General features: G+C 34.7%; 2 protein-coding genes across 6 annotated transcripts; one reads left to right on the plus strand and one right to left on the minus strand.

Annotated features, from left to right (window-relative positions):
* The first annotated feature begins 1,609 nt into the window (after window positions 1-1,609).
* LOC123882369 lies at window positions 1,610-4,649 on the plus strand. Its single transcript, XM_045931220.1, has 3 exons — window positions 1,610-1,790; window positions 3,891-4,004; window positions 4,177-4,649. Exons 1-3 carry the CDS (start codon window positions 1,773-1,775, stop codon window positions 4,309-4,311), a joined length of 267 nt encoding a protein of 88 aa, XP_045787176.1. The 5' UTR covers window positions 1,610-1,772; the 3' UTR covers window positions 4,312-4,649.
* A 1,470-nt stretch (window positions 4,650-6,119) lies between these two features.
* On the minus strand, window positions 6,120-8,368 carry LOC123882370 (EKC/KEOPS complex subunit Tprkb-like). 5 transcript variants are annotated; one of them, XM_045931223.1, is made up of 7 exons: window positions 8,184-8,368; window positions 8,017-8,109; window positions 7,404-7,504; window positions 7,023-7,120; window positions 6,847-6,930; window positions 6,677-6,763; window positions 6,120-6,592 (listed from the first exon to the last, which is right to left on the minus strand). In XM_045931223.1, exons 2-7 carry the CDS (start codon window positions 8,091-8,093, stop codon window positions 6,506-6,508), a joined length of 534 nt encoding a protein of 177 aa, XP_045787179.1. In that variant the 5' UTR covers window positions 8,094-8,109; window positions 8,184-8,368; the 3' UTR covers window positions 6,120-6,505. The 5 variants fall into 5 exon arrangements, with proteins under 5 accessions (XP_045787179.1, XP_045787180.1, XP_045787181.1 ...); XM_045931224.1 differs by having other exon boundaries at window positions 6,120-6,445; window positions 6,485-6,592; window positions 8,017-8,295; XM_045931225.1 differs by having other exon boundaries at window positions 7,023-7,117; window positions 8,017-8,284.
* Window positions 8,369-13,537: the final 5,169 nt, after the last annotated feature.

Consider the following 13,537-nt stretch of genomic DNA (forward strand, 5'->3'; position numbering starts at 1 on the left):
ATAGAATTATACTTCAAGAAGGGGTTGTGTTGTGGATCAAAATTCATTAGTTTCACAAATTAAATTGGTGACATGGGGTTGCTTCATAGGAAGGGCAAGTAGGAAGACAGGTCTCGCATACTTTGACTGGTCTAATTGTCCCATAATATGCTTGTCTGGAAGCTAGGTAATTTCATGAGTTATCTACATCAGGATGGGTTTGCTGATTTTGTGTGGTGTTGTTGTGAATTTAATCCATATAATATTGATTCTTACTGGCTTACTGGAGTATTTTGTCTAGCAGACATTGAGTTAGCAGTGGGAGATTTCATTACATAGTGGGTGTTTGTCATGTTGGTTACTTTGTAAAGAGTATAGAGATCTAGAGTGCATGTGCATTACTATTGGAGTTATCTGATTGTACTTTGTCTTCATTGTATAGAGGTGGGAATAGGCTAGGCCGAGCTAGGCTTTGCCAAGCCTGGGCCTGGCCTGTCAAAAAATCTAAGGCCTGAGCCTGGCCTGTGGCCTATCATAGGCCTAATTTTTAGGCCTGAGCCTGGTCTTTTGAAAGCCTGATGTGGCCCGTTGGCCTGTTTAAAAGCCTATTTCATATGAACATATTTAAATAAATAATTATATTTTTTTTAAATATACTTATGAACGAATAAACCAATGTTCCTTTTGATATTTAACATGATATTTTAGAAATTTTGACTATATATGTCATCATATTTTAATTCTAGTTTATAATAATACATTTATATATGTTAAAAACGAATGTAGATTAATAAATTTAAACTACTTAAAAAGTTAATAGATTTATAATTTAACCAAAGTACAAATTTTAATATATAAATTATAATCTTAGTAAAAATATCATTCATATTAAGTTAAATAGGCCGGCCTAATAGGCCTCAAAGGCTTTTTTAATGGCCTGCGGCCTGGCCTTTTTAGCTAAATAGGCTTATAAAAAAATCTTGGCCTGCTCTATTTAAAGAAATAGGCTGGCCTGGCCTGAGCCTGTGTAGGCTGGGCCTTAAGGCCCGATAGGCCGGCCTGGCCTGTTCCCACCTCTAAATTGTATCTGTTGGCGTTTGTATTCTCCTAAATTCGTCCCACTTTCGAGTATATGATTTGACGGGACTCCTACAACCCTTCATAAAAGGTGGATAGTTGTTTCTGCTATGACATAGTAGTGAGACACTCAACGAACCCTTTAATAAAATATTCTAAAACATTTTCTGAACTTTGAATTAAATGAATTGAAATCTGATTTTTTTTTTTTGTGCAACCCAGTCTATTCAGATTTAATGTATTATTATTATTAAAGTCAAATGCTAAATATTTTTAATTAATAATTAGATGGTTAGTAATAATAACTTTCTTGCTAAAAAAAAAAATCTTCTAGTCCTTAATCTAAGAAAATTTCACTTTTTAGATATATTAAAATATTAATGTATTTAGTCTATGATATAGCCTAGATACATCAATATTTTAATGTATATATGAAGTGAACTTCTTTTCTTTTTATATCAAAGAGCAATAATTTTCAATGCTAAAATAAAAATAATTCATTGTTTTAAAAAACATTTAAAACCATAATAATAATTGACATAAAATTTCACCAAAAAATAACTGACATAAAAAATCCATAATAACAATAAAACAATCGGTTCATATTTGTCCTCTTCCTCCTCCGGCACCGTCATCTAAACGCATCAGAAGAAGAACGGAGATCAAAACAAACCATTTGGCGGTGGTTGGTTTCTGACACACACAGTAATCAAATCATGAAAGAAGATCAAGAGGTTTATTTCATTTCAACTTTATTACTATTATCATCAAACTCTTCAATTCTCCAATTTCTTCCCCTTTTTCCATAACCTGTTAATTTTCATGCCTTAATCCATTCTTAGCATTCATTTTCGGATTATCAAATTTTATATTATAAATAATAACTCTTCACTTGTGTATTTATCTTCCTGCATATTCATAAGGTTTAGCGTTGGTTACGTTTCTGATAGTTGAAATCCACTTTGAATATGTGATCTGATATCTCTTAACATATTTGTATTAATTAATTAATTATTTATGGTTTAATGACTTCAAATTCTGTTGTTTATTTTTTTTTTATAGCAAGATTATTAATAGTGAATTATGAAAGAATTTCAGTTCAATATTTTGCTGAGTTAATTTACATGATTATGACAAGGTATCATTCACAAGTCATGTAAATTTTTTGCATTGGTAAAATCCCATTGAATAGGTTGGTAAGTATAACTCAGTTGGTACGTAGCTGCAGAGACGTTGATATGTGGGGGGAACTGGATTTGAAACAACCTAGAAATTATAGTATCCAATTGAGGAATAGTAATCGTTAATGTGTCTTAAAATGCTTATAAGTTTGATTATGGCGACTAGTAGTTGTTAATTGGTAGCAAAGATATAAGCATCACTCAGAACCTTACTTAGGCTTGGGATATGCCGTGGCCTTAGATTCAGGAAATTTACTCTCAGGGGTAGCCCAAGGTTCAAGCTAGTGAAACCCTATATTTTGTTAGGTCTTTGAAATTGGGCTATCTTTTCATGTTAATCAACATGACTTATTCATGTTGCAGAAGTTCCACTAAGGTCTCATGGATCTATTTCCTTGACTATCGTGATACTTTGTGTTTGTGTAAATAGCACGGAGACCTTACTTTCACATTTGTTGCCTTAGGCTCAACTTAAGTTGTGTCGGCCTGCTTCTTCTCCCTTAATCTTTTATTTACAGGAAATTTCCTCTCTAGCGCTCCTATAGTTTTGATTAATTTTCTCGATTTATAAAGATATATATTGGCGAGAGTAAATTTGTGTAGCCAATAACTGAGGATATGCAAATACTGTCTCCTTACAATAACTGGATTTCAACCCTCTCCACTTCTCCACACCTAAGTGTGTGAGTCTAGCCACTAGGTTATTTAAAAAAAAATGTTATTGACTAGAAAATCGGAAACAACTTAGAAATTAGAATATCCAATTGAGGACTAGTCGTCGTTAACGTGTCTTAAAATGCTTATAAGTTTGATTATGACGACTAGTAGTCGTTAATCGGTAGCTAATATATAAGAATCACTCAAACCCTTACGTAGGCTTGTGATATGATGTGGCCTTAGATTCGGGAAATTTACTCTTAGGGCTAGCCCAAGATTCAAGCTAGTGAAACCCTATATTTTGTTAGGCCTTTGGAATTGGGCTATCTTTTCATGTTAATCAATGTGATTTATTCATGTTGCAGAAGTTGCACTAAGGTCTCGTGGAACCATTTTCTTGACTCTCGTGATACCTTTTGTTTGCATAATAGCACGGAGGCCTTACTTTCGCATTTGTTGCCTTAGGTTCAACTTAAGTTGCGCCGGCCTGCTTCTTCTCCCTTAATCTTTTATTTACAGGAAATTTCCTCTCTAGCGCTCCTATGGTTTTGACTAATTTTCTCGATTTATAAGGATATATATATGTAGGCGAGAGTAAATTTGTGTAGTCAATAACTGAGGATATGCAAATAATGTCTCCTTACAATGACTGAGGATATGCAAGTACTGTCTCCTATTCCTTACAATACTAGCAATTTAATATTAAGAACATTTCTTGTAATATTTGTTAATGGCCGGACCATCATATTTAGGTTTTGGGGATGCCACATTTCATACAATATCCCTTGACTTAAACAAATGTCAGAAATATTTGGTTTTGAAAACAAGGAACAACTTTAAAAAAAATTCAAAGTTACCTGTGGTTTTGAGAGAACAATTTTTTGTTTCCTTCTTTTATAGGCTTTCAATAAGTTCAGTGTTATTACTTACTGTCTGTGGGATTATTTATATTCTCTCTGAGAATCATTTATGTGAAAGAAATGAATTTGGTTTCAGCTAGAAATGAAAAAGGAAGCTGCTGCTGACACGTTGTACAATTATTCAAAATTTGTGATGTTACGGGTTGGAAATAGGACTCGACCATGTGATTTGAGGTTACATTTGATGAAGGTTTGTGACAAAATTCTCTGTTATTTTCTCTTTAGGAACATCAGGCTTGTTTCTCTCTGAACTTTAACAGTTTCAACACGGAAGATGAAAGGATTATCTTAAAAAATAACGTGTTAATATTCTCATTGAACCATGCTCTCCAACCTGACATAGTTATTATAATCATTTTCAGGAGATTTCGGGTATGCAAACTTCTCTACTTAATAGAGAAGCACAACACACTGCAGCATCTCCTGAGGCAATGGGTGAGTCATCAAGCTCAGGAACAGCAAGACTAGATAAAGCGGACAGTTTTCGAGCACTATAGTTGATACCTGATAGTGGATGGGGACCTTGTTTTTTGTTTAGGGTTGTGGCATAGTATGCCGTCGCTGCTTGATTGAAACATGTATGCAATATCTCACAGATTGGTATAAAGTATAATACTGCTGTTATATTCATATCAAGTTTGATGTAGGATGGCGTTGTTTGATCCAAGTAGTCTACTTCACTTAATAGGATAAGGCTTGTATTTATTGATGTTTGATGTAGGAATATTGTTGTTCGCCTTTGGTTCATATCAGATAGCAATGCTTGATTAAATTCAGGTTGAATTTGTTGAACTTTCAGTTTTTTGTCAATTTTATGAGATTTTGCATGATCCAATTCAAATTATGTGACTCACATGATGAATCATACAGAGTGGTTAGGGATTCATTGGTAACATATCAACGTATTGGAAAGGAAGGATAAGGAAAATAAAATAATATCGTTTTTAGATTCAATTTTTTGGAGGATTTAGGAGGCAAGCAAAATCTCTCGTATCTTGTTCTCGTATCTTGTTTTTGGCTCTTGAATGATATATGGAGGGGGAGGGGAGATAAATTTAGAAAATTTTAAATGTATTAATTATTAAAATATCCGGAAATGAAATATATAAAATAAATAAGCCTGTGAAAAGTAAATTAATATTATTTTTTTCTCTATTCAATTTTCTTACTTCGTCAACCAAACAAGCTATTTCTCTTCATTCCCCTCATTTGAACCAAACAATTAGACTTTGTTTAGAAGTTGGGAGGATAAGAGAATGGAGAATGGATCCTCTCCGGTAAATGGAGGGTCCAGACCAATCTCAACCTTTAAAAAATAAATATTAAAAATAATTAATTGTTAAAAATTGATATTAATGGTCAGGAGGATTAACTTTTTTTTCCTTGTCTTAATGCGTGCGTTTAGCCTGCACCATTGATGTATTAGTCCACATGGGACAAATGAGAGAGAAACCATTGGATTAAATAGACTTATGGATCTTATTATGTACAGCCCATACTAGATTATATCTTCTCATTCCTCTCTCTAGTCTCTTTCCGGCAACAACAAATGTTAAGAACAAACAACACAACAAATCTAGAGAAAGAAAATATAGTAGAAATAAAACTAAAAAAGAAACAGAATTAAAGTAAATAAAATCTGGGGAAAAAAACAGCAGAAAATGGCAATAATAATTTCCTTAATCATATTTTGTTTTCTCTTCGAATGAAAACTCAACCGAATTGCCTGCATAAATGTTTCTTTTTTATCCAACAATATATTATCTTAATCCTCTCTTTTTTTAAAAAAAAATATTATCTTAATTTTTACTCCATCCGTTTCTTTTTAAGTGTCTTTCCTCATCTTATTTTATATATATATATATATATTATTTTTTTTTTCTTTTTTTCTTTTGAGATTTGCCTTTAGCTTATGGTGCTGGCTTGCCACAGTTCTGGACACAACACTTCATTTCCAATCATTGGAGGACATCTGGACGTTGTGTGATAGAGCTATTTCTCCTCAGTGTAAAGTAGTGATCAAAAGTAGTGAACAATAATAACTGCATATTTTTCTTTGTATATATTATTTCATAGATCACTACAATTATAGGTAAGGAGTGTAATTGAATGAGTTCCATTTCCTACCACTACCATAATTTAAAAGCTAATTTAATTATGAATGTGGAGGCTGCAATTTTTTAACTTTGTATCATGTGGTCGGACAAACTTGTATCATGTTGTAGTACTTTACTGAAAAGCTTAACTGTTAAACAACGGACAAAAAGGGTTTCTAACTTACGATGTGATGATAACAAGGTTTATGGATGAAATGAAAATTAGCTTTTTGTTTAATATCTTTTACTGATTATATCCATGATCCATATGAAAAATTGGTGCATGGATAGGCCTACTCGTACAGATTATTATATTTTGAGTTTCAAAAACCCACTTTAACTGTGTGAAACTTCTTATAGAAGCTTTGTTATCCACAGCCAAAGATTTTACTTATTGAAGTTTTCCTATACAGAGATAGTGGCGAGTCTGTGGCCTTCCCTGCGTCTTCAGGTATACACACACACACACACACAGTGTTCTTTTTCAGCCATGAATAGACTACACTTGGGAACAAGATGGAAGTCAACTTCATACATCAAATGATGCCATAATAAGGCTAGAAGCTAAGCATACAAGCAAATCACAGTCATTCTTTTACAAGGCATCACGAGCAGCTATACGACAAGTTATTGCATCGGCAAGTGATGATATTCCAAGTTCCGAGGCAGATATCTTGTAATGCTGAAACATAACAAATTATTGAATATGGTAGTTGGAACAAAAAATAAAAATGCAAATTAATATAAGAGCCCTCACAACACAAACCTTTTGTATTTGGGCTTGGTTAGCTCTCCCTTCCAGCTCCTCCAGATCAATCTCTTTTCCAATGACGAGTTTCTCTATGGCTTTTATCTGGTAAAGAGATACATATATCATTTTAGCTATGTGAGCGACAGGAAGAAAGAAAAAAAAGGTGCAGTAGTTCATTGTGTCACCTCATCAGGAGTAGCATCAAATCGAGCAGCAAGGACATAAGTTGTGGTTTCAGAGATACCACATCTTTTTAAAGATTCAGTAATCTAGTCACACAAGACATGGTGAAATTAGCAACTCTAATTGGAAGTGTGAAGCATAATAACATAAGAGGTTAAATAGCAAGAGATAATTTTACATGTTTGGACCCTGAGTAGTTGTAAACGAGCTCTGAATGAAGAGTTCGTGTGGTCAAAGAGTCCCGCGACTTGACCACAAGTGTCTTGTGTGCAGCTGCTAGAAGAGGGAAAATATGTGAAATCTGGTGCATTTGAGAACAGTGGTAAGTGGTAACATGAGAAAGAAGCATTGTAAACAGTGGTGGTTAAAAATATAGGTAGAACCAACAACATCATTAGGAATCTGTGATTACCAACATAAGAGGATCATCATGTTATGAGAGAGAGAAAGAAAAGGAAGTAAAATTAGTAGATATTCTCTCTCACAACAGGAGCTTCTCTTATGAAGAAGAAGTGAGTGAGTGAAATGAAATGATGTTGATCCTGTTGTACATACATACATAACATAAAAAGAGAAAGTATAATAATACACACAAGTGAAGCATTGAGGAATGCAACTTCTGGCTCCAATGTCCCAGCTTGCATACTTTCCAATAGTTCCCTGCAAGAATGATAGTTTCACAGATTGGTATGAGCATACACAGAACTTTAAGATATACTCGCACATTAATATATACTTAAGAGTTACTTAAAAAAAATATAGTTCACTAAACTATATGCAAACATCATATCACCAATGCTAATAATACATGGGAAGAACATTGCAGAAGTGAACGCAATGCTTAAACCCAAATAGGGGATCCTTTGGATAGAGACAAGAAAGTTCTTTTAACTAACTATGTACAGAGCTTGTTCTGTTTTTTTATTTTGAACTAACTAAAAACGGGCGCACAGGCTAACAGTAATTCTAATTCATGGCATATAGATAATTAAAATTGATTAAACTAAACTAGAGGGTGTTATAAGAAATGAATTGTGGTAACAGCATGAGCGCAGAGCATAATAATAATAATAATAATAATAATAATAATAATAATAATAATAATAATAATAATAATAATAATAATAATAATAATAATAATAATAATATAGAAGAAAAAGAGAAAGACAAACTTAGAATTGGTGACGTCTGTGTAGAGTGCAAGATAAAGAGAGGATGATGTTCCATTTACATTCATCATCAGCTTCATAGCTGCTGCTTTCTTTCTGTAAACAAAATAAATCCCCCAAATTGGATTGATGGATGGCTGAACTCAAAGTTACAAAGATTGTTTGTTTACCTTTGAAAGTGGAGAAAACTTAGATCTACAAAAATGGTTGCAGACAATAATAATAACTTAACTGATGAAGAAGAGAAGAGGGGTTAGGGTTTTCCGATCATTATTTATTTATTAGGGATCCATCCATCCGGATTCTCTACTTCTCCAAATGTTGGCCACTAGATCAATCTTATGGTAGAATAAAAGTTACTAAAAAAAACAATTATTATATTTAAATTTCTTTTGACCGAATCGTGAAAAAATCAGCTCTTCTCTTCAGATTCAATGTGACTGGCGGTGCAGCGGTTGTCCGTTAAGATTCGGAACATTATTGTTGTTAAACTATTCAAAGAGAAAAAGGAGGTTAGAGTTTTCCATTACAATGAACCAAAAAGTCATATAGAACAATAGATACAATAGAGTATATAAACTAGTAATTATGAAAGACTAAGCTACCCTTACAATAATAATATAATTATTATCTAACATCTCCCCTCAAACTCACGATGTGTTAACATGAAGCATCGAGAGTTTGTCAATTAAGAAACGAAAACGCTTAGTAGAATGCGTCTTCGTGAACAAATCCGCAATCTGCAAGGAGAAAGAAATAAACGGCAAAGTAATGGTACCATGTTGAAGATGGTGACGTGTGAAGTGACAATCAATCTCAATGTGTTTGGCACGTTCATGAAATACAGAGTTGTGCGCAATTTGAATGGCACTCTTGTTATCACAGTACATAGGGGTTGGTTCAGAAAGAGGCACACCCATATCACAAAGTAACCAAAGCAACCAAACTATTTCAGTAGTGGTAGATGCCATAGCACGATACTCAGCTTCTGTAGAAGAGCGGGAAACGATGTCTTGTTTCTTACTCTTCCAAGAGATGAGAGAATCTCCAAGAAAAATACAAAAGCCTGTGGTAGACTTATGGTCAGTAGGATTACCAGCCCAATCAGCATTAGAGTAAGCACGTAACTCTAAGGAAGAGGATGACGGAAACAAAAGACTCTGAAATTGAGTTCCCCGAAGATAACGGAGAATACGAAGCACGGCTGCCCAATGTATTGTAGTGGGAGAAACAACAAACTGACTAACGACATGCACTGCATAAGCAATATCAGGTCTAGTAATAGTAAGGTAGACCAAGCTTCCAACCAAAGTACGGTACAAAGTAGGATCCGGGAGGAATCCCATCAGAGGGAACATATTTCACATTCAACTCTATTGGACTATCTACTGCTCGAGTATCAGAGAGACGTGCTTGCTCAAGAATGTTTGCAATGTACTTGGATTGAGATAAGAGATAACCCTTAGGAGAATAGGCAACTTCAATCCCTAAGAAGTAGCGAAGAGGGCCTAAATCTTTCATCTCAAATCTTTTAGCTAACTGTAATTTCAACTCATTAATTCCATCAACATCATCACCTGTAATAATCATATCATCAACATATAAAGAGAGTATAATACGACAATGATAAGTTGTCCTAACAAATAAAGCAGAATCGTGATCACTAGAGCAGAATCCAAGAGATCTAATCACAGTAGATAACTTCTCATACCAAGCTCTTGGAGCTTGTTTCAAACCATATAGAGCTTTTTTTAACTTACATACTTCACCCTGATTATGAGAAACACCTGATGGAGGTACCATATAAACTTCCTCCTGAAGATCACCATTTAAAAACGCATTTTTAACATCCATTTGAGAAATATCCCACTGACGAACAGATGCAACAACAATAAGAGTGCGAATAGTGGTCATTTTGGCCACAGGAGCAAATGTTTCTTCATAATCCATACCATATTGTTGAGAGAATCCCTTAGCCACAAGACGAGCTTTGTAACGCTCAACTGACCCATCAGACTTAGTTTTAATCTTGTATACCCAACGAGACCCAATTGCACGTTTTCCTGGTGGAAGAGGTACTATGTCCCAAGTATTTGTCTTGTGCAAAGCTGCAAGTTCCTCAGCCATAGCCTTTTGCCAAAGAGGATCAAGAATAGCTTCTTTATAGGACGAAGGCTCAGACAAACTATGAACAGAGGTAAGAAAAGAAGCAAAAGAAGCAGAATAAATTGAATAAACAAAATCAGGCAATTGAGTAGACTTACGATCACGAGAAGGATAACGAGGAGGAGGTGGTGGTGTTGGTGGTGGAGGTGGTGCAGTAGGAACAACAGTCAGAGGAGGTTGTTGAGTAGTTGATGGGACAAAAGGGGCATATGTATCTGGAGTAGCACTAGTATCATCCCTGCAGTTCTCAAAATTACAGTCAGCAGAAATATCATTATCGACACCGAAAGGATCAATATTCGTTAGTTCAGACAAGCTAGGAGTATGTGTATCAGACGAAAGGGAGAAAAATGGTATGTGCTCAAGAAACACAACATGACGAGAAGCATACAATTTTTTACTTGAAGGGTCATAACAACGATAACCCTTTTGACCATCCCCGTAGCCAAGAAAAACACATATCACAGAACGAGGAGACAATTTATTTCGTTCTACTTGTGGGAGAAGAACAAAATAGGTAGAACCAAATACCTTCAAAGAAGAATAATCAGGACTAGAACCATACAATTTTTCAAAGGGAGACAAACCTGAGGTGACCGACGACGGAATCCTATTAATAGCATGTACAGCTGTGAGAATTGCTTCACCCCAAAACTCAGTTGGAACAGAAGCAGACAACAAAAGAGAACGAGCAGTTTCAACAATATGACGATGTTTTCTTTCGGCGATGCCATTTTGCTGAGGAGTATCAGTACATGAGGTTTGGTGAATTGTACCATCATAAGCAAGCAACTCAGAGAATTTATTAGAAGTATACTCACCACCTTGATCACAACGGAAACACTTTATAACAGCATTATGTTGAGTTTTAACCATAGCACGAAACTTTTGATATATGCCGAAAAACTCGGAACGATTTTTCATTAGATAAACCCAACAATAACGAGTATGATCATCAATAAAAGAGACATAATATCTAGAACCACCTTTGGTAAGGACCGGTGATGGACCCCATACATCAGAATGGACTAAATCAAAAGGTGCTTTGGACATAGAAGTACTTTTATTAAACGGCAAAGCAGAAAATTTAGCAAGTTTGCAACCGCAACAATCAGAAATTTCACTAATTTGCAATTTTCCCAAAGCTCCAGTAGAGGCCAAGTATTTTAATCTAGATGCAGAAACATGACCAAGACGAGAATGCCACAAATAAAAGTTAGAAGATGATAAATTCAAACGAAAAGATGATAAATCAATGGAAGTAGAAGTTGAGGCTGCAGTATCTGGAACTCTAAGCTCATCCAGAACATAGAGTCCCCCATGTCTACGACCTTTCCCAATCAACCTCCCTGAATGTTGATCCTGCACATGACAATGAGTAGAAGAAAACGTAACAGAATATCCAGAATCACATAACTGACTAACAGAAACAAGACTCAAAGTAAGATTAGGAATATAATAAACATCAGAAAGAGACAAATTAGATGTGGACACTGATCCAATTCCTGCTAATGGCATAGGAGTGCCATCGGCAGTCATAACTGAGATGGATGATGTAGAATTTAAAGACAAAAAAGACTTACAATCATATGACATATGATGCGATGCTCCAGAATCAAGGATCCATATCGAGGAAATACTTGAATAATCAGAAGGGGTCAAACCTTTAATAGAGGAGACAGACGTTGCATGTGGCTGGGTGGCGAGAAACTTTTGGAACTGTGCAGCAAGATCAAACACTCTTGAAGTAGTCTTATGTGGATATACATAATCAATACCAATGCCAACAGGAAGAGGAGCAGCCAAAGACATTGCCATATTATCAAACAATCAAATGAACCAACAAACAATTATTTCAATCGTAGAAATCCAACCAATCACCAACAATGCCAAAACAATAGAGCCAACCAATAAGGAATTCAATCAACAATATACCAACCAATCATTGCTTCTCAATAGAAATATCACAAAGAATTCAAATAAATGCGAACAGTCACTTAATCAACAGTTGTTAACTACCATCATAACAGTTGTTCAACTTCAACAAAGACACATCAACATTCAACACAATACTACTACAAAATAACAAAGAGGGTTTTGAATTTTGATTATTTGCCACCACGTGTGTTTGAAGATCGTTGTTGTTGATGACAAATATTAGTGAAATCAGAATTGAGATCAGAATAAAGAGAAGCAACCTTCTAAACAATAACAAATCAAATCACAAATTGCAACAAACTAAAATACCACACGGTATTATATCAGCATCACATTCGTTCTAAATCAAACAAACCAGCTTGCAAATTTCCAATATATATACCTCTTCCCCTTTCTTAAAGGCAAACGAAACCAACAAAAAAAGCTACAAGTCCAAAATTTACCGCAACGGAAAAATCACCACTAGAGAGATCAAAAGCGCAGCAGCAAGAACTCAACCAAATTTATTCTCATTAAATTTTCGGCAACAAAGATATTCCCAATTTTTGTTGGGAACTCGACAGCGACGGAATGTTCAATGCGGATCGAACCTTGCTCTAGATACCATGTTAAACTATTCAAAGAGAAAAAGGAGGCTAGGGTTTTCCATTATAATGAACCAAAAAGTCATATAGAACAATAGATACAATAGAGTATATAAACTAGTAATTATGAAAGACTAAACTACCCTTACAATAATAATATAATTATTATCTAACAATTGTTACTTCTGACTTTGATAACAACTTTCTCTATTTTCACTTTCCTCAATCACCACCATAACAACTCAATCTCTCTTAGTATATATTACTTATTAGACTTGTTACTTTGATCATCACTACTACTATCATTCATACACAGACAGATGCCATTTAATTCACTTATATTATGCTCTTAAGTAGATAGATAGATATGATATATATTGCTTTATTTTATTTTCCAATCTACAGGTGAATCTTGAAATCACGAATTACTTGATGGACTTTTAGTTTCCACATTTCACAAACCATCATCCTGCTTAAGTAGATATCAATCTCACCTTCTCCATATCTCATATCATATCCAACCTACCAAACTATGAACGTCTTCATACGCCAAACTCATTATCACAAAGGAAGGCTACAAAATTTACCAACAAATGATTGCAAATACCTTGTTTCGACACCTTCCAATGGTTTGAGGAACAGGATAATAACCTTGGCTGCAGCATTTCTTTATGCTATCCTCACAGACCGGGTTCTACCTGTCAAATTTGGGATCGACATGCTCCGTCTCTTTTGTGACCCATTTCTTCATATTTCTATGTTTGACCGTATTAGAGGTCCTCAAGCACAGTGAAAGTGTTATTCACTAGTAGAAACGTTTTCATTGGAACGGAGGG

The sequence above is a fragment of the Trifolium pratense genome, linkage group LG4, assembly GCF_020283565.1.
Source record: "Trifolium pratense cultivar HEN17-A07 linkage group LG4, ARS_RC_1.1, whole genome shotgun sequence".
Classification (NCBI taxonomy): Eukaryota; Viridiplantae; Streptophyta; class Magnoliopsida; order Fabales; family Fabaceae; genus Trifolium; species Trifolium pratense.